General features: G+C 70.5%; 3 protein-coding genes across 3 annotated transcripts in view; 1 reads left to right on the top strand and 2 right to left on the bottom strand.

Annotated features, from left to right (window-relative positions):
• The window catches only part of H696_02026, a 6,738-nt gene extending 6,501 nt beyond the window's left edge, over positions 1-237 (bottom strand). Inside the window, exon 1 of the mRNA XM_009495925.1 lies at positions 47-237. Coding sequence (XP_009494200.1) covers positions 47-167 — 121 coding nt within the window. The 5' untranslated portion in view covers positions 168-237. The remainder of the gene's footprint in view (positions 1-46) is intronic.
• A 1,358-nt stretch (positions 238-1,595) lies between these two features.
• On the top strand, positions 1,596-7,462 carry H696_02025 (hypothetical protein; the record flags this gene model as incomplete). Its single annotated transcript, XM_009495923.1, has 8 exons — positions 1,596-1,722; positions 1,873-3,342; positions 3,500-3,724; positions 3,889-5,100; positions 5,233-5,711; positions 5,942-6,425; positions 6,546-6,646; positions 6,824-7,462. The coding sequence occupies exons 2-8, from the start codon at positions 1,902-1,904 to the stop codon at positions 7,460-7,462; spliced, it is 4,581 nt and encodes a 1,526-aa protein (XP_009494198.1). The 5' UTR covers positions 1,596-1,722; positions 1,873-1,901.
• Positions 7,463-7,768: 306 nt separating this feature from the next.
• H696_02024 (hypothetical protein) lies at positions 7,769-18,270 on the bottom strand (the record flags this gene model as incomplete). The annotated part of the gene is made up of 6 exons (XM_009495922.1): positions 7,769-10,089; positions 10,190-12,144; positions 12,243-12,773; positions 12,947-14,125; positions 14,285-16,198; positions 16,345-18,270. The coding sequence occupies 6 exons, from the start codon at positions 18,268-18,270 to the stop codon at positions 7,893-7,895; spliced, it is 9,702 nt and encodes a 3,233-aa protein (XP_009494197.1). The 3' UTR covers positions 7,769-7,892.
• Between the last annotated feature and the right edge of the window lie 2,000 nt (positions 18,271-20,270).

The raw sequence follows: 20,270 nt of genomic DNA, 5'->3' as shown, positions 1-20,270 counted from the left end.
CCTGAAGAAAGCAGGCGGAAAGGCGAAGAGCGCCGGGAAGGCGCACCAAACACGGGCCGCCGGCCCGGCCGTAGACCATCGCCATGTTGCCAGGACAGCGCGGCCGCCAGGCTGGCAGTGAACGCCCGCGTGGAGATCGGCGCTGTCGCATGCCTGAGTCCATTCATCCCGGCCGCAGGGGTGCCATGGGCAAGAAGAAGTGAAGGGCGGCGCAGATGGCGAGGTGGCGAGGTGGCGAGGGAGAGAGAGAGAGAGAGAGAGAGAGAGAGAGAGAGAGAGAGAGAGAGAGAGAGAGAGAGAGAGAGAGAGGACAGGAGGGTATGCGGAAGACGGGCGATCCGGCACTCGCACCATGGGGGCCCTCCAGTGTCGAGGGCTCTCAGGCGGGGGAGGGGGGCGCGATCGGGGCGCGAATTCGGAAAAGGAATTCATATCACATGGCCGGCTGGGGGCACTTTTGACGTACCGGATCCGATGTGTCGCGTGACTCTATTTTCGCTTTGAAATGGCGCGCGCACATCCACTCGGCTGTGTGTAATGAACAGAACACGTCTCACCAGCCGGTGCCAGGCGCCGCCCTCGCCGCCGCCGCCGCCGCCGCCGCCGCCGCAACCGCCGCCCGGGCGGGCAGACGAGAGACCGAGCCTCGTGCCAGCAACGAGCACCCCAGGGTGCCCCCTCCACCCTTCGCCCTTCCCGAAAGGGCGGGGCAGGGGGGTGGGGTGGGGGGAAGCACAGGCTGCGTCCGGCCGTCGTTTCCCGTGCAGGCGAGCGCATTTACATTTGCGTGCTGCCGGCGCCAGCCAGGTCGACGACAAGTCCAACGGCGGCGCAAGCGGAATATCGTTGTCTCCGCGGCCGCCTGCGAGGCGGGCCAGCCCCGGCGGGCCGGGTCGGCTGTCTTGTCCCCCCTGCGCCGCGCACCCGCCCTCCTGCCCGCCCGCTCCCTTTCGCGGGCTGAGGAATGCGCACGGGGCGCGGTGGCCGGGCCCGCGGACATTTTGTCCCTCGTACCCTGGCACTCCATTGGGGGCTGCTCGCCGGAGGGGGCACCCGCACAGGCGCCGGGGGGTGAACCGGTCGGATCTCGCGGAACGCCCGGCCCCCCCCCCCCCGCTTTGCGGCCGGCCTTTCCGCTCGCACACGCGCTTGTCCCGCGTCCGCCCCGCCCAGGGGAGGGCGGGGCTGGCGTCGGTCTGTTGTTTTTTCCCCGCGTCCCTTTCGGGGGCTGGAGAGGGGGGGGGGGGGGGGGACACCCACACGGTTACGGCGCCAGAGCGTCCTCTCCCCTGGAGAGAGCAGGGGCCGGGGGCGCCGGCCTGCCGGCACACCGGGGCGCCCCTGAATGCACTTGCGCCCGGCAGCGCTCGCGAACCCCGCGCGCTCCTGATGGGCCGACCCAGCCGTGTGCTCCGGCCCAGGGGCAGCGGGGCCTCTTTTCTCGCACTCCCGCGGATGTGTGGCCGCCCTCGGCACCACTTCTCAATGCCCTCACTCCTCCCCTGGCGGCTGTGAGACCTCCTTCCCCCCCCCCCCACACCCCCCCCCCTTCCAGCCCCTCCCCTCCCCTCCTCCTCCGCCCCCCCCTCCTCCTCCGCCCCCCCTCCTCCTCCGCTCCCTTGCCTTTTCCCCCCTCTCCGGACCCCGAATCGCATCGTCGTCATCGGCTCCGAGACTGCCCGCCCGGCTTCGCGCACCCCCGCCCGGGCACGCTCGCTCCAGGTACGCGCCACGGGGCCTGCTCCCACACGAGCGCACACACGCACACGCACACGAGCGCACACACGCACACGCACACACGCACACACGCACACACACACACGATGCTCTCCCTGCCCATCCACACACTTACACACCCACCCCGATCGGCAGCTGTCTTTGAGGTGCCCCCTCATCGAGGCATGGGAGTAACTCAATCCACACTACCGGCGTCGGCTTCGGAGGCTGATCCCCAGGTGGCAACGACGTCCCCCCGCGTCGGCCAGACTTCTGTCCCCCCCATCAACAATCCCCCTAGCTCCCCCTCTCCCGCGGCCATCCGGCCGCCTGTCGTCGCCACCGCCCCCACCGCCCCATCACCCGCCGCCTCCGCGTCGCCGCCCGACACCGCCGACACCTCTGCGAGCTCCGCCGCCGGTCTGCCCCGCGACCACTCGGACCTCGACGCCGACACGCCGCCCGCCTCGCCGGCCCCCTGGCACCAGGCCGCCCCCACTTCGGGCGCCGCTGCTCCGGCCACGCCCTCTCCGGCTGCCCCCCCGGCTCCCGGCTCTCCGGGCTGCTCCTCCTCCTCCTCCTCCTCCGGCCTGGGACTCGGCATTGTGAGCCCCTTTGCTCCGCGGTCGCCCACCCTCCTGGCCGACTTGCGCATCCCCTTCCCGGCTTACTCGCGTCTGGGTGCCTCACCGCTCCTGGCCTCGCTCGGCATCACGCCCCCCCGCCAGATCGCTGCCCCTGCCGGCACCCTGCCCGGCCCGTCGCCCCACCCGGCCCCGGCCTCCGCCCAGAGCGTCGCTGGCGGCACCCCGGCCAGCCTCGCCATCCCCCCGCCGGCCGACGCCCGGCGCGCCCTGCCCCCCGCGAGCCCCGTCACCGGCATCGTTCCCCTGCCGGAGCCCGCCCCGCTGGCACCCACGGCCGAGCCGTCGCCCCTGCTCACTTCCTCCCTCTCCTCGCTGGCCCTGCATCCTGGCCCCCCCGGCGCGGCCTCCTCCACCGACGCTGCCCTCCCTCCCGGACCGTCGCCCCTGATTCGCCACTGCTCGGTGCACTGTCGACACGCCGCCGGCCCCGCCTCTTCGCCCTCCCCGGACAGCCTCCCCTCGGCCGAGGGACCCTCCTGCATCGCCCTGAGCATGGCTCGCCGCCGGCCGGCGCGTTCCCGCCGGGCCCACCCCAATGACACCTCCACCACGGCCTCCCCCTCCCCGAGCCCTCCGCTCCCGGCGGAGGAGCCCTGCTCCCCGGGGCCCGCTGCTGGCCGGCCACCGACCGCTGCCCCGTCCGCCGGCCCCGAGGCCGGGCGATCGCCCGGCCACAACACCATCCCGGACCCGGGCTTCTCCCTGTTGAACATTTCCCCGGATCTCCTCGGGCCGCAAAAGTGCTGGGCCACCCTGTCCTATGAGATCCCGCCGCCGGCCAGCCCCGATGGCGGCGCCTCATCTGCCAACTTGCGAACCCCCTTCCCCCGGGTGTCGCGCTCCCTCTTCTCGACCCCGACCGACTCGTGCTGCGGGTGCCTGGCTCCGGGTGCCGACCCGGTGCCTGTCCTGGCCGGGCTGTATTCCGGTGTTTCGGCCACCGGGCACACCCTGAATGATGGCTGGCTCCTTGGGGCCGGTGCGTGCTTGCTCGCTGCTTTCCTTTTGATGGCTGCCGGGGGGGGGGGGGGGACCCCGGGTCACCCGGGTCCGGTCCCCGCCGTTGTCGTCGCTGCCGCCGCTGCCTCGCCTCTCACGCGGGCCCCTTGCCCACGCTAACCCCCTCTCCTCTCCAGATGGCATTTGGACCCAGCTGCCCCTGGAGGATGCTCCCTCGTACCCCTGCCCCGATGCCCCGAGCCTCTATGTCCCGGGGCTCAAGTCGGCCCTCTTCCTCGGCGGGGCCGTCAGCCATGACGAGCTTCAGACTCGCACCCAGCAATCGGCTGACCACTCGTCGCTGCAGAACCGGCTCCCGGCCAACTTCGCCAAGCTCCACCTGCTGGATCTGGATGGCGAGTGTGCGTCCGGCGCCTGGGGGGGGGGGGGGGGGACCCACTCTGCTACTCTCGCCCCTCCGCTCCTGCCCATGCATGACCGGCCCGTACTGACTGCTCTGGATGCTCTTGCGGTTGTTTTCTTGCCCCCCGCCCGCCCCCTCCCCTCCCCTTCGCACCTCCACCAGCCCGCGGGCGCTGGTCCGTTCGGGACACCCAGCCCGCCGGGCCGACCCGGTCCATCCCCTCCCCGCGCTACGGGCACTCGACATGCATGCTTGATGACACCCAGGCGGTGGTGCTGTTTGGGTATCAGTACACCACGCCGGAGGCCGCCGGGCCGGCGACTTGCCCAACACGCGGGGGCACTGCCACCGGCGCCGGCGCCGGCGCCACCGCCACCGCCGGCTCGGCCGATGGCGGCCTCCTCCACAGCAGCCCCTACTACTATGCGTCGGATGTGGCGGTCCTCGACACGGCCACCTGGCAGTGGACCACAGCCCAGGTGGCCGGCAGCGGCGGCCCGGAGTCCGCGCCGAAGGAGCGCACCGCCTCGGCCGTGGCCTCCTTCAACAACCAGCGCGTGTGGGCGGACATCGCCCCGGCCGGGATGACTCCCGGGGAATCGGCCTCGCGGCCGCCCGGCGGCAGCATGGCGGCCCCCCCGATGCCGGGCTGCATCGGCGGCACGGTGCAGCATGCCTCCGGGGTGGTGATCTTCGGCGGGCGCGCCTCCACCGGCGCCCCGCTCAATGACCTTTGGCTGCTGGACACCAGCACCGGGATCGACCACCGCCAGGTGGCCGGCCGGAAGGCCGGGCCCTCGGCCGGTGCCGGGCCCCCGGCTTCGGGCTCCCTCCGGGCGTCGTGGATTCGGCTGTGGTCCGGCGGCAATGTCACCTCCAGCATCGAGCACAATGCCCCGACCCCGCGGCACTCGGCCACGGTCTTCGTCATGCCGGGCGGGTGCAGCAGCTGCGGCACGGCCTGCGTCATCCCCCCCTCGGCCAAGACCGACAGCCCGGTGCAGGAATACTGGCGCCAGACGGCCGGCGACATCTATGTCTTCGGCGGTGTGGATGCCAGTGGCTGCCATCTGAGTGATTTGTACCGCTTCAGCCGGCGGACCATGAGCTGGACCAAGCTGGCCAGCGGGATTTTCTCCCAGTCCAGCATGTCCCCCATCTCCAAGCCCTCGCCATTGTCCTCCTCGCCGGCTGGGGATGCCGGCCGGCATGGGCGCCTCCCGGCCCTGGATGGCACCCCGCCGGCGCTCAAGCGCCGTGGCAGCACCAGCAGCGCCTTCTCCAGCCCGGCCTTCGCCATCACCCGCCTGCCCTCCAACGGGCTGCTGGTCATCTTCGGGGTCTTCCCGACCGCAGTGGTCATCGACCCCTACCGTACGTCGCTCGTGGCCTGCCTCTGTCCGGTCGCTCGGCCCGTGCGCCTGCTCCCTTTGGCTGACATTCGCGCCCTCTGCCCCGCCCCCCCCCCTCCCCTCCTCCGATGACTGCGGCCCTTGTGATTCCCAGTGGTGGCCACCGGGTCTCCCTCGCTGGCCTCGCCGCGCTTCCTGTCGGGCGCCACGGCCCCCTTCAACAGCTTTGTCCTGGCCTCGCGTTTGCCGATTGCCAGCCCCTCCTGTCATAGCTCTCCCCTGTCGGCCACCTTCGAGGTGCTGGACCACCCGACGCCCTTGGTGGCGGCGGGGCCCTCGGCGGCCACGGCTCCGCCGACCCCGCGCGCCGACCCGGACTCCCGGCGGTCTGGGTCTTCCTCCACCCCGGCCCCGGCGGACGAGGCGATCGGCCCGACCACCAGTGCCGCGGCCGAGGTCATTCGCCAGTCCCAAAGCCGGTCTGTTTGGAAGGCCTGGGGCCTGTCCAGCCCGGCCCCAGTCCGGTCCCGGTCTACCGGCGGGCTGACGCTCTCCACCCAGGCCACCGCCTCCTCCTCCTCCTCCTCCTCGCAGGGCGCTCTGTCCGACGCCGGCACCGCCGACCGGCCGCCTGTACGTCCCGGCCGCCCCCGCTGGCGAGGAGGCACGATGCGGCCTCCTCGCCTGGGCTTCTCGCTTGCCTTTCCCCCCCCCCTGCCTTCTCCTCCCTCCCTCGTGCCCCTCTTCCACACACCCCCCCTCTCCCCCTCTCTCATTTTCCCTTCTTCCCCCATATGCGCGCCTCACACTTTGCATGTGCTTTCTCCCGGCCATGTCTCTCGTCCCATCTCCTCCCGCCCCAGTCGATGAACCTCCACTCGCCCCGGCCACCGGGCACCCCGTCGCCACTGCAGGAGGAGCTCCTCTCGCGGGTTTCGCACCTGGAGCGCCAGCTCTTCGATGTGGCTCTGGCGTTGGGCCTGTTGCCGGCGGCGGCCACGACGGCCACCGGCAGCCCCAGCCAGCTGCCGGGCATCGGCGAGCTCCTGGAGCCATTGATCACCGAGTACTCGACGCACGATCTGCTGGGTGGGGCCCACGGGTCGCAGGCGGCCCCGCCGGCCGGTGCCGCCCCCTCCACCGCGTCCGCCCTGGTGGCAGCTGCCCAGAAGCTGGTGGCCAAGGCCGCCACCGTTGAGCCCCTGCAGGCGGAGCTGGACCTCGCCCGGTCGCAGGGCGCGGCCCTCGAGCAGGCCCTCGGCCAGTCGCTGCCCTTGCTGAAGAATGCCACTGCGACCATCGGCGCCGAGCGTCAGGCCCGCCAACAGGCGGAGGCCCGTCTGGCAGGTGCGTGTGTTGTTGTTGGCGGGGTTTGTCTGCCTCGCTCCCCTCTCTGGCCACTTGCCCCGCCTGTTTCTCCCTCGCCCCGAGTGCTGGGTCACTTACATGTGAAATGTGTGCGCGCAGCCTCCGAAGCTCGTGTCCAGAATCTTGAGGCCAATTTGGACTTCACCCTGTGTGCCTGGAAGGATCAGGCATCGCGAACCGCCACGCGCGTGGCCGAGATGGTGCGCACCCTGGCCCTGGCCCTCCTTCATCTCTCTCTCTCTCTCTCTATCTGTCCCTCTTGTGCGCACGCCTGCGCCCTCGGTGGGACTTTTCGTCCGTCCCCCCGCTCGTCCACTTACATGCAGAGTCTTCTGCCCTCACCCCCCCCTCCCCCCCTCTCTCCTCCCGCGTGCCAGGCCTCTGCATTGGATCTGCCCTGCCTTGAGCCGGCCACCTGCCATGCTTCCTTTGCGGACTTCGCGTCGGCCCTCGCCGTGCAGGCCCCCCCGGCCGAGGCACCCGCTGTGGAGACAGCTCCCGAGCCGCAGGCGCCGGTCGCCGCCACTGTGGAGACCACCGGCACTGCTAGCGCGGCCGAGGCCGCCGCCTCAGCCGACCCAGATGCCGAGAGCACTCCGGCCGTCGATGCTGCCCCGGCTCCTGGTGACACCGCGGCCAGGGACACCTCGACCGGTGCTGACACCGCTTCAGAAGACCCCGCTTCCGCCCGGGAGCCGGAGGCTCAGCAGCCGGCTGCTGCCGACCCTCCGGCCGATGCCGCCCCGCCCGAGGACCGCAAGGAGGAGGCCACCCCGCCGGTGGATCTGGATGACATTCCCCCATCCATGCGCCATCTGTTCATGGCGCCGGGGGCTGGCCCGGCCGCGCCGCCGGCCGCCGCCGCCGCCACCGGCGAGGAGGAGATGCCCCTGCCGACCAAGCGCTCGTCCTCCAAGAAGTCCAGCTCCTCATCGCAGTCCTCTACCAAGGGCGGGGGACGCAGCCGCGGCTCATCCAAGAAGTCTCGTGCCTCCGTCGTCAACCACTTTGGCTGAGAGGAGGAGTGTGTGTGTGTGTGTACGTACGCGCGCGCGAGGTCGGCTCGAGGAGGGGGGGGGCCGGCGGCCATGTGGGTGCACGCGCATGTAGATGCACCCCTTCCCGCCCGGCGGCCCCGGCGTCCCTTCTTCTCTCTCTCTCTCTCTTTCAACCCGCCGCCCCTCATCGCGGCCCACGACACCCTCTCTGTTTGTCCATGCCACCAGGCGCCGGGTCACCCCATCAATACAAATGACATCCCCTCCCACCGGCCCCCCGAGGACAGCACACCACCAACCAGTCCCCGGGGGGGGCGACAAAGGCACACGACAAGCCGGGGCATATATGAAGCGAGGGAGGGAATAATCTAATGTACAAAAGGGCGAGGAGGGGGAGGGGGGAGGGGAAGTCGTGTGCCCAACGGGAGCAGAGGAAAAGCGCCCTGGTCTAGACATGGAAGTGGTTGAAACGCATACTCTCCCCTTGGAAGATGGAGATCGAAGCCCCAGGCTCCACAAGCTCACGGGCGACCATCTCCTCCTCGAAGGTGGCGCCGATGGAGTGGAAGTCTTGGTGGGCCGATTTCAGCAGCTGCTTGCGCATGGCCGGGTCGCGGATCTTCAGCAAGGCCAGCTCCAGGCTGACATACCCCCGGACCAGGGGGAGCACCGGGGCCTGACCGGCGCGCGGGGCGGGTAGACTCTCGGACGGCATGCAATCACACCGCCGAGAGACGGACACCGCGCCCGCGGCCGATCGACCACCACCAGCACGAGACCCCAGCGACAGGGGCAGGGCCTCATGGCAAAGCGGGCAGATGGGGTGCTGCGAGGCCGCCTCGTCCGCCAGGGGGGAGGAGGAGGCCTCCGGCCCGGCGGCATCGGCCTCGGCCGGGGCCCGGGCCTCGGCCGGAGCCGGCATCGACGCGTGCAAGCGCTCAAGCAGGTCTTCGGCCGTGGCATGGGCCTCGGCCAGGTGACGCGGGGTGGTGGCGAAGGCCACCCCGGACAAATGGGTGTACCGTGCCTCGAGGATGGCCGCGAAGCCCGCCAACAGGGGGAAGAACCCGGTCGAAGTGGCGAAGAGCTGCATGCACCGGCGGAGCTGCGCCAGCAGATAGTCCGCCGTTGCCCGGAAGGAGGGGTTATTCATTTGCGGATGGAGGAGCCGAGCTGACCCCGGGGCGCCGCCGCGCCCGGGCAGCCGCCGGACCGACCCGGTGATGGTGTCCAGCTCGGCCATGCGCGCGGCCAGATGCTGGTACAGACCCGGGCCACTGTCGGCTTGCCCGGGCGAGGCACCGCCATCGGGGCTGGGCTCCTTGGTGGGGGGGCCCGGCAGGGGGGGCGTGGCCGCCTGGTCGCCCAGGAACAGCCGCGAGATGGGGCTGCTCTGGGAGAGGAGGCTCAAGGGGGTGGTCAGCTGGCGGAAGACCGACTCGATGAGTTCGGCCTCGGTGGCCAGGCCCTGCAGCAGCGAGGCAGCCTCCTTGTCGCTGGTGCCAGGGAGGCCGGCCCCGCCGGCTGGCAGAGGGAAGCTCAGCTTCCCCAGAAGCGGTGACCCGGGTGGCGAGGCGGCCAAAGGCGACAGGGGTGCCGGGGATCCGGGCGGTGAGGCGGCCGGCGAAGCCCGAGAGGAAGAGGACCCGCCGGGGCGCGCGGCGGCGGCGGCGGCGGCGGCGGCGGCAGCAGCTGCTGCTGCTGCAGAGCGCCGCGCCGCAGTCGCACGGCGCCCGCGCCCGACCGGCCGGTCGCCAGGCGCATGGGCCAGGCAGCAGGAAGGCAACCAGGCCCGGGTAGCGGAGGTGCCGGAGCCGCCGGTGCCACCGCCGCCAGTCGAGGCGGCGGCGGCCGACGCCCGACGCTGCCGACGAGCAGCACCGCCCTGCAGGTGGCCCTGCAACAGGTAGACAAAGACCTCGGCCACGGCGATCAGCGGGAGGATGCCATGCGGCACGCCGGCCGGGATGGTGTCCTCCAGCATGTCCAGACAGCGAGCGGCCACCGCGTGGGCACCCTCGGCGAAGCGGTCCGCCCGAAGGCGAATCAGCCCCTCGAAGCCCAACTCAAAGGTCTCCAGATGGCGATTGACCGTGATGGCTCGGAGCCGGGCCGCCTCGGCCAAATGCGCGCGCGCCTCCTCGAAGGCGCCCACCCAGAGGCTGGTGGCTGTCAGGCCCACCAGCGCCCAGTGCTGGCCATAGGGGTCGGCCTCATCGCCGGCATTCAACAGCAGCCGGCCGAATGTCCGCACCGAGGCCGCCGGGTCGCCGGTCACATACTGGATCCACCCGCGGAACATCAGGCAATCGCGCACCAGCTGGCCCTTGCCCTGATGCCGGTACACGGCCTCGCCGCGAGCCAGCTGCTCAAACACCCGGGGCAGATCCCCGTCCACCAGACTCCGGTAGCTGGTGACGATGTAGAAATGCCCGATGTCCGCGCCGCCCGTGGCTCCCAGGCGCTGGATGATGCGCTGCGACAGCCACTGGTACATGGACCCGACCATGCTGAAGGTCCGCGAGTGGACCGTCACATGGTAGCTCAAGGTGGCATAGGCGCGGATGAGCAGCTCGGCGGAATGGGGCCCGGCGATCTCCGCGAAGTTGGTGGCCGTCACGCACACATAGAAGCTGGCCCACATGCTGTAGTCGGCGAGGTTCTTTTTCTTGATGTTGGTGTTTGTTTTGTTTGTTAGCCATCGGAGGGGGGGGGGGGGGGGACAGGAAGCCAAGGGATACATACTTCTTGTTCACATACGCCCGAGTCAGCTCGGTGAAGTACTCGATGTCATCCTGCATCAGGACCCGGTGAGAAAAGGCCCCCAGACCAAATCGATGCGCCAGCTGCCGGCAAACCTCCCGGAAGTTGGCCATGAAAAGCTGCATGCCGCGCGTGGGCACCGGCCGTTGCATCAGCAGCAGGGCCATGTCCACGCGTCGGTTGGCTTCCGAGTACTGGCCCGAGGCCACCAGGCGCTCGGTTTCGGAATTTAGCTGCCGAACCAGCGGCAACCGCCGGCGGATGGACCCCTTCCAGAGGAAGGTCTCGAAGGAGAGCGACACCAGCATCAGGGCAATGACCATGACCCAGCGCACCAGCAGGTGGAAAGCGAAGCGCGCCCAGCCCGGCGTCAGGAGCACCGCCGCCAGCAGGCGATCCAGCGGCGGAAGCAGCGGCCCCGGCAGGGCTACCACACGGCCCAGCCGGACCAACGCCAATGACGCCACCGAATACAGGGCCCCATCCAGCTGGCCAAAGGCCCGCGACAGGAGCACCGCCGGGCGCATGGCCATCCGGCCGGCGAACCATGCGGCCTCGATGGCCAGCCGACCGGCCACCTGCACCGGGCTGGCCCCCATGTCGCCGCCAGCATGGCCATCATCGGGATCCTCATCCAGGAGACCCGTCTGCAGGAGAGCCCGCATGCCAAGCCGGGCTCGGTCGAGCGACACCAACAATCCCCCGGCACCCGGGGGAGCCCAGGACCCGGCATCAAACGCCGACGAGAAGGACGGCAGGGGCAGCCCGGCCGCCAGGGAGTCCCGGACCGCGGCCGGGTGCCACACCGGCATGGCGCCGGCCCCGGGCCCCGGGGCCGAGGACTCGCCATCGGAGCTGCCCTCCAACGAGAAGGGATACCCATGCGGCGAGACCCGGGCCGACCCCGGGGTGGCAAGCCACACCGGGACCACGGTGCCCGGGACCAGGGCCCCCGGAGCCAGGGTGGCATTCGGCACCTCCGGGCTCGAGCCGGACGTGGCCGGCGGGGAGACCGGCAAGTGCCACGGCGAGGCGAAGAAAAGGAAGAGCGAGAAGACCAAAATCGAAAAGCGCCCGGAATCCTGGAGATAGGACAGCCGGGGGGAGAAGTGCGCCAACTCCGAGTCCAAGTCCATCGGACCCCCATGCGAGTCCAGGTCCAGATGGTCCAGGTGGTCCGACGGCCGGTGGTGCCCGGTGACAGACGCCGACGAGGCCCCACTGTCGTCGGCATCCAGGGAGGACGTCGGCGAGGGGGAGGCCGGCCGGCCGGCGAGCGGGTCCGACATGCCCCGGCCATTCCGGCGCGAGAGGATGTACCCGGTGTCGGCGTCCGGCGACCGGGGCGAAGACATCTCCTCGCCGAAGGACGACGAGGACCCAGCCCCCGAGGGCGACTCCCCATCGAACGAGCAGAATCCCTCGCCGGCATCGGACAATAGCGCCGGTGCCAGCAGGGGCAACAGCGGATCCTCCTCCGGAGGAGTGATCCCGGCGCCGCTGGTCGACGATGACGACAGGGGCAAGAGCTGCCGGGCCCGGTCGGCCAGCAGCGGCTCGGGCGACATGCCAGCTCGATGCCCGGTCGATTCCGGTGACGAGGAGAGCACATCCCCAGCACAGAGACCCTCCGGGGGCGAGGAAGACCCGGACGTGTGGGAAGACCCACCGGAGGACAGGAGGGCCGGGTTTACGCACCCGGCCACCGGCGGGGGAGATACCGATGTCGAGGCCGGGGCCGGGGCCGGGGCCGGGGCCGGGGCCGGGCCATCGGCACCCTCGGGCGCCAGGACCAGAGCCCAGCCAGCCGGCCGGAGGGCCATCCCCTCGGGCAGGCGCCGGACAAAGTAGGCCGGGACAAAGCGCTTCCGGGACCCGGGAACAATACGAGCAGTGGGGCATTCGGGGGGAGCAGGTGGCGCGGGAGCCGAGTCAAGCTAGCGCTCGTGGTACGAAGCTGACTCAGGGCCGCGCCGAACTGAAAAAAATCCCCCCCAGCTGTGGTGTTCTTGTCGGCGCCGGGGAACCCCCCGACAAAGTGCCCGCCGCCTGTGGATGCCGCCGGGCCAAGGTGACCGCGATTCCCCTCGGAGGGGAAGGGCGGCAGCGGCGGCGGCGGTGGCGGCGGCGGCGGCGGCGGCGGCGGGAGCAGATGTCGCGGATCCCCCGGGCCTGTCGGCCCAAAGTCCCCGCCAACCAGCCCATCATCAACACGGCTGTCACCGGTGCCGCCGCCGCCGCCCCCGCCACCAGGGCCAGGATCAGGCCCACCACCGGGGCCGGCCACGGGGAACGGCTCAAAGGTAAAGGCATCATACTGGAAGTCGCTGTCCAGGGCCATCGGCTGGATGAAAGACCCATAGCCGCTCCCCTGCGAGGGGGAGGAGTGGAGCTGCGGCGGGCCAACGCCGCCGGAGAAGCTCGGCGAGATGGACGGCTCCAGCATGCTGCCCGCGAAGTCCGCCATGCCAGGGCCACCCACCGCATACCCGGCTCCGGGGTCCGGGTGCGTCGGGTCGAAGAGGACAGCACGTGCCGGGTCCGGGAAGGGATGGTGGCGCTGGTGCTGCGAGTTGAGTCGGGAGGGGGAGGAGGGGGGGAGGGGGGAGGAGAAAGGACCGAGAAAGGGGGGAAAGGGAGGACGGAGGAGCGGGAAAGCAGGTTGTCAGATGTGTGCCAGAGGAAGCAGCGGACAAGATGCATGACAAGGCACGCGCAGGCGAGGGCACCAAGACGCACTGAGGGATCCAGCGAGAGCTCAACCGAGGGCGGGGGAGCCAGGCCCGCGGCTGATGGGTCGCCCGGCGGGACCACATAGTAAGCCGGGTCCCCGGCCGTGGGCCAGGTTTCGATCGGAGGGCCGGGGACCAGGCTCGGGTCCGAGGACGGACCCGCGAAACCGCCTGGGTGGCTGCCCGACGTGCGACCCGGCGCCACATCCCCGCTTGAAGTCGCACCAAAGGACCCCCACGGGTTGTGGTACTCGGCCGGGGAGAAGTGCTCCGGGGCCGATACGGCAGTCAGCCCAGACACCGGGTACTGAGGTGGGCCCTGGCTCGAAGAGGGATGCTGCTGTTGCTGATGCTGCTGCTGTTGCTGCTGGTGTTGCTGCTGTTGTTGCTGCTGGTGCTGGTGCTGATGCTGATGCTGATGCTGCTGATGCTGCTGATGCTGGTGGTGGTACTCGGACTGCGGCGGGACACCCTTGTGTGGCGGCACACTCACCGGCCCATGGTGGTATGGCTGCCGTGGATCCGGGACATGTGCCGGGTGCCCCGGCGGAAGACCCATCCCGGACGTGGCCGCTGTAGAGTAGCCGCCAGCAGGGCCACCGTGCGTCGCCGGGATGGGGACCGGAGCCGAGGGGGGACCGAAGGAGACGGTCCCCTTGCCCGGGGCCGACGCACGGCCACCGCTTCCGCCAGCCCGGTCCGACTCCACGGCCGGGTAATCCAGCAACGACAGCTGATCATACAGGTGGTTCAGCTCATCCTCCGACAGGAGGGACAACCGGTCGACCGAGGGCGGCTCATCATCGGAACCAAAGTCGATGACCGGCTGAAGCAGGGTTGTCAAACGCTGGCGGATTTCGCTGAAGGCCGCGTGCGCCCGCTCGAAGGAGGGGCCCCCGTGCGTCGAAGGCGGATGGTCCTCGGTGCCGTTCTGCCCCAATCCAGACCCCCGCCGGCTGCTATGGCTCCAGGGGCCCTCATTCAGCTGGGCGCCCAGGCGGCTGGTATGCACGGAAATCCGCCGGCTATACTCCTGGATCTTGTCGATGATGATGCTGCGCGAGGGCCGCCCAGGGGGATGGTGCTCGGTGCCGGGCCCGGTCCCATGTCCCGGCGGCATGCCAGCCCCGGCGCCTCCGGCCGGGTGATGACCGGCCGGCGCGTGCATGCCACCCTGCCCGGCATCCTGTCCGAGGAAGAGGGGCAAAGCGAGAGGGCGAACCGGGAGGGTGAGATACGATTCGGCAAACGGCAAGAACTTCACACCAGACGGCAAAAGGGGGGGGGGCAGGCGAAAAAGCCCGGGATAGGAGAGGGGGCAGCAAAAGAGCGCCGCAAAACATACCGAGCCAATCAGGCCGAAGATGGAGCGCAGGAATTGCGTCGGCGCAGAGGACTGCTCGCTGGGGCCGGAGGCGTGCGGCCCAGGGGGGTTGGTAGATCCCGGAGGACCGTGCGAATGCCCGGCCGGGTACCGGCCTACACCACCACCGGGAGGCATGGCACCCGAGGCCGAGGCGTCATTGGCCGGGCCACCGGAATGCGACAGGAACCCCGGGCTAAAGCCAGCACTAAGGGTGTTGACACCACGCTGGAACCAATTGGGAGCGCTCGACACGGGGCCCGCGTGCGGGCGCCTCTGGCCCGTGCTCTGACTCGAGGCCGACAGGTGCGGCGCATGTGTCGAGTAGCCCCCGGCGGCGGGGGCGGGGGCTCCCGTCGCCGCCCCCGCCGCCGCAGCCGCCGCCGCAGCCGCCGCAGCCGCCGAGGAGGACGCCGCCGCCGCGGCCACCATCTCAAAGGGAATGTCGATACTGGTGCGCGCACTGGATGGCGTCGAGGAGGAGGTGCCAAAGTAGGCGGCGCTGCTATGCCGGCTCTTGGCCACGCCGGCTTGACTGCAAATGTTGGAAGACGAACTGGACGACACCAAGTAGTGACCGGCACCGGAGCCGCCGCCGCCGCCGCCGCCGCCGCCGCCGCCGCCGCCGCCGTGGCCGGTGGCCGCCGGGGCCGAGGCGACCGATGACAAGGACGAAACCGACCCCACCGAGGAGATGGAAGCGATGGAGCTGACACTTGACCGGCGTCGGGACCCGGCAAAGCGCCCGGCAATCGGCGACGAAGGGCAGAACACCGGCGAGGCCAGGCCCGACGAGGCGGCCGAGTGGTATGCCCGGTCGACCGGGGTGCCGCCACCCAGGCCACCCAGGGCCGTGGCCGTGGTCGCCATACCTTGCCCGGAGGTGGGCCCACCACCGGCCGGAGCGAACATCCCCCCACCCGGGCCATATGTCGGCGAGGCCAGGGACGAGGCGGAGGCCGACTCGGTCAGCCCCGGGCCATCGAAGGACGACCGAGCCGACGCCCCGAATCCGAGGCCCGAGTCAAATTGCGGCGTGCCCGGCCCGGAGGGGCCGAAATCCCCGCCAAAGCCCCCGGGCTGCGACGAGGGGCGCAGATCCAGGAAAACCGGAGCCCCGGCATCATGTGGCCCGAGACCCGACGGCACGCCGTAGCCGCCTGCGCCGCTCGGGGTGCCAGCATAGGCATCCGCCGGGGCCCCGAGCCCTGAGTGCCGCGGCGAGGAGGGCAGCCCGGGCCCACGCGCATGATGGTGCTGCTGCGGATGCTGATGCTGCTGCGGATGCTGCTGGTAGTGGGGATGCTGATGCTGCTGCTGCGGATGCTGCTGCGGATGCATGTGCTGATGCATGTGCTGATGCGGGTGCGGATGCGGGTGCGGATGGTGCCCGGAGTAGCTGGCCGAAGCAGCTTCATGCGGCAGGGATCCCGTGGTGAAGGACTGCACCGAGGCCGACTTGCGCATGTGCTCCGAACCAGTGGACGCAGGGAAGCGCCCGTTGGCCATGCTCCCGAGCGAGGAGTTGGAGTCCGAGCGGGTGATGCCGCCGCCGCCGGTGGCAGTAGTGCGCGAGGAGGAATTCCGCCGCAGGGACCCCGAATACCGGGGGAAGTTCGGCCGCGGTGAGGAGGACCGCGAGTTTGGGGCACTGGCCGCGGCCAGGGCAACCGCTGCCGCCGACGGCCCCGGGGCAAAGGAGCCGCCAATGGTCCCCGTCTCTTCGAAGGAGTCCGCCGAGGGGCCCGAATGCCCGTCGGCAACCAGAGAAGGCATCTCCCCGGTGGGGAAGGGCCCGACCATGGAGGCGGTATCATGCGACCTGGAGCTCGGGTCGGGCGATGCAACCGACGGGGGCTGCTCCTCACCAGGGGACATGCACGATGAAGAGTCGACCTGGCAGTTGGACATGGGTCAGTCGAGTGGCAGGCGGCAGTCGGGCGGACATCGAGCGAGCGGATGAAACACAGGGAGGCGGGGAAAGACTGAAGGAGGGGGTGGGGGAAGGGGAAGAAAACAGGAGAGGACAAGGATCCGCATACCGAAGCGCTGGTGGCCGGGGCATTCGACCGACGCGAGTAGAAGATGGACAGGTGCTTGCGCGGGGTCGACACCGCCGTGGTGAAGGGCGCCAGGATGGACGTGGCCGAGAAGGATCGCTCCGAGGAAGGGGCCAGCGCGCTGGTGCCCGAGTCGCCCGACCGACCTGGCATCAAGCTCGGGAAGATGCTGGAGATGGAGAAATCACTCTTGCCACTGGGACCGCCAGCGGCGCCGGTGCCACCGGCATGGGCATGATGCTGGTGACCGGGATCAGCCGCGGCGGCGCTGGTGGACGACGATCCGGAGGAGGTGGACGAAACCGATGCGCTGGAAGAGGCCGAGGAGACCGAGCCCGAGCGGCCCGGGCGCGTGGTCGGAAGACCGGAGCCACCGGGGCCCGGGGCACTCGGCGACCGCCAGCTCTCATTGGCCCCGCCGGGATCCTGGCTGGCCGCCGGGGCCTCGTGTCCGGCTCCCGAGGCGGCCCCATGGCCGCCCGGGGCCGGGAAGGCATTGGTGATGGAGGAGGCCAGGGAGGAGGCCAGATGCTTGATGGAGGAGGAGGAAAATCCCTTCTCCCGGGATCGGGGAGTGGGTGACTCGGCCTGAGCCGGCGGCCTTGCGCCGGGCCCCGGCCGAGCACTCGAGGCGACTACCACCGGAGCCGGGGTCGATGCCTGTGACGAACCGCGCCCCGGGGAGGTGCAGTCCATCGGTGAGTCAGCCTCCGGGGCAAGTGCACCGGGGGAAGAGGCGATGACCACATCCACACCGGGCCCAGGGGCAGCGGCCACCGTGGGGCTGTCCGGATCGTCCAGCTCCTCGGACATGGCGGCATGCTCGGCATGCTCGGCATGCTCGGTGGTGGTGGCCGGGCCGCTGGGACTGGAGGAGGAGAAGTGGGTCGGCAGGTCGATCGGCGAGTGGGGGAAGATCTCGGTAGCCGAGAGGCCAGGCGTGAGCCCGGTCGAGTCCATGGTGCTGCTGCCACCGGCGCCGGGGCCACCGGCGCCAGGCGAACGGGGGGACTGGGTGCCCCCCGAGGGGTCTGCCGCGCCATCCGCCCGGTGGCGCGATCGAGTGGAGCGCGAGCGCGACCCGCCAGACGAGGAGGACCCGTCGGTGGAGGACCCGGACTTCGACCGGCCTGAGCGCCGAGAGCTCCGGCCGGAGGAGGATGAAGAGACCGAGGCGCCGGCCAGCTGTTGCTGCATCATCTGCTGCTGCTGCTGATGCATGGTGGAGTAGTAGTGGTGGTACATCTGCATCTGCATCGGGTGGATGGGCTGATAGTATTGCGCATGGGGCGAGACCAGATAGTAGCCACCGGGATGGTTGGGATCAGGCTGCACGGTGTCGGCGGATGTGGAGGAGCTCTTCCGACCGGAAGCCGGAGAGGGGGCGGCATCCGACGGCTCGGCATGGCCGCTGCCCCCATCGGGAGGACTGGCCGCCGCGCTGTCCGCCCCTGGGGCATGATGCTCGGCTCCGGTTAGGTCCGTGGGAGCCATGGCTGCCGCCGGGTACACCCCACCGGACATGGACATCATCGGCAAGTACATCGGATGCATGTGCCCGTAGCCCATCATCGGACCGGCGGCCTGCGAGGAAGACCCGCGGCTGGAAGTCCGCCGTTGGCGTGATGACGAGGAATCGCCCTTGCGGCTTCGCGAGGAAGAGGAAGAGGAGGAGGAGGAGGACGACGAGCCACTTGAAGAGGCGGAAGAGGAGGAGGCCCCGGAGGAGCGCTTCCGGCCGCTGCTGGATGTCGGCGGGCTGCGGTCCTCTTCGAGTCCCGGCGGCGAGGGCCGATCCCCGGCCGGAGGAAGGCCCGAAGACCCGAGGTCCCGGGGCCCAGCGTGCGCGTCGGCCCCAGCCCTGTGCATGTCGCCCGCCGGGGTGGAGGTGCTATCGTGGGTGGTCATCATGGGCTGGTGCGAGGTGCCATGACACGCAGGGCGAGGAAGGGGGCACGGGGGGGGGGGGCGGGGGGGCGGGGGGGCGGAGCGTCTATGCTACGAAGGATGAGCGGCCCGGGAGCAGCGGAGGCGAGAAAGCACTGGCAGTGCACGGGAGGGCATGTGTGCGAGTGTGTGGGCGCATGCAAGGAGGACGAGACAAAAGGAGGCCAGCTGGTGACATACCCGTCCCTCTGGAGAGGGGTGGAGACTTGAAACGTGTCACCCCCTGCAGGCCGGTGTCAGGGAGGTGAAACCGACGAGCAGCGGTGGGGAGGGGGGCGCGGAGCAGGGAAAGAGGCTGCAGTAGGGGGAGCGAAGAGGAGGGGTGCAAACGCGCGTATGTGTGTGTGTGTGTGTGTGTGTGTACGTGCGTGCGTGGCCGGACTCTGCCAGAGAAGAGGCTGATGTGGGCAAAGAGGCCGCCGCGGAGACCCTGGGGAAGGAGGCAGAGCGTGGGGATGCGCAAGACAATATGCAGGGCGGGGGAGGAGACGGGCGAGGGGGGGAGGGGGGTCGATGGGTGTGGCGGCGTCGAGCCAGGTCAGGGGCGGGCTCCCGCGCCAAGAATAGTGCGGAAGGAGGGGCCGAACAACCCGCCAGCCGCTGGGCCCAAATCCGGCACACAGGCAGGCCGGCGATCCGTGTGCCGCTTCCCCGGTGGGCCGGATATAAAAAACAACAACGGAGCGCGAACAGGGCCCCGCGTTTGTTCCCCTCCCCCCCCCCCCCCCCCCCCTCCCCCCCCCCCCCCCCATCCCCTCGGCCACCGAGCCGGGAAGGCGGCGCAGGTGGCCGAAGACTGTCCCCGTAGCGTGAAAAACTCTGCGGGGGCGCCGTACTTGTGCGAGACACCCTGGGCTCGGATTCCCGCCGGCATCCCAGGCAGCGGTGGCCGAAGCGGCGTAGCACACCCACACCCATGCGCGCGCGCGCGCGCGCGCACCTCCACATGATGACACAATTGGAGGCCGACACAGGGATGCGCGGGGCGCAACAAGGCAGGATCGATCGAGTGCGCCGGGGAGAATAACCAGGCCCGGCTCGCCCGGACGGTCGGGAGGCCGAGAGTACGAATGAACAACGTGTGTGTGCGGGTCCTGGCTCTCTCATGCCCTCGGAGGGTCGCGCGGTGGACGCGGGCGCGTGCAGAAGGGCAACTCCGAAGGGGGAGGCGGGCCGGAACGGGAGCGGGCGAGGCTGGCATCACAACAATCCACCCCGAATAACAAGGCGTGCAAGGCGGGGCGCATTAAAAAAAACACGCTGCCAATATAATCCACTCTCCCAACGGAGGCCCCCCCTCCTTCGCTGTGCCGGGGATGGACTCGCAGGCCAGCAAGGATGCCATGAGCCTGGACGCCCCCCAGCCAGCCCCCCCCCCCCCCCCAGCCCCCTCCACCCGCGGGCTTCGTTCGTGCCCAGAGCTCGCCTGCCCTCTCTCAACGGCCAGGCAAAGGGGCACATGTGCGCGCGGAAGGCCGCCCCCGCCGGAAGCCGCCGCCAGCCTCTCGAGAGGGGCGCGACATGAGCCTGCTCCCGCGCGTGCCGGCACGCCCACGATGCCACATACATTTTTGAGAAGGCCCATACTGGCCGTCAGTTGCGGCCCGGAGGGGGGGGCTGGCAGGGGCGGCGCGCGGGCCAGGGCGCGCGGATGCACGGGCGGCCGCCCCCCTGGGCCCCCGCCCCTCCCCCTGCCGGAGGGTCCGTGCCCGGGGGACACAAGAGACCGGAGAATGGGCGGGCCCAGAGCCGGAGAAAACACGGCGGCCGATCGCCCTTCAACGGCAGGGGAGGGGGGGGCCACGCCCGTGCGCCAGCAGAAGAGCCGCACGGCCGGGTCGTTCCTTCCCGGCCGCCCCGCCCTCGCCGGCCGTTCTCCGTTCGCCGGCTCCCTTCAAGTGTTGAATAATGTCGCCCCCCCCCCCCCGCCCCCTCTCCCTGCCCACCAGTCCCGAGAGCTC

This window comes from Fonticula alba (assembly GCF_000388065.1).
Source record: "Fonticula alba strain ATCC 38817 unplaced genomic scaffold supercont2.3, whole genome shotgun sequence".
NCBI classification, from domain to species: domain Eukaryota; order Rotosphaerida; family Fonticulaceae; genus Fonticula; species Fonticula alba.
Note: the sequence above shows the minus strand (reverse complement) of the source record. Positions and strands in the feature narration are given on the sequence as shown.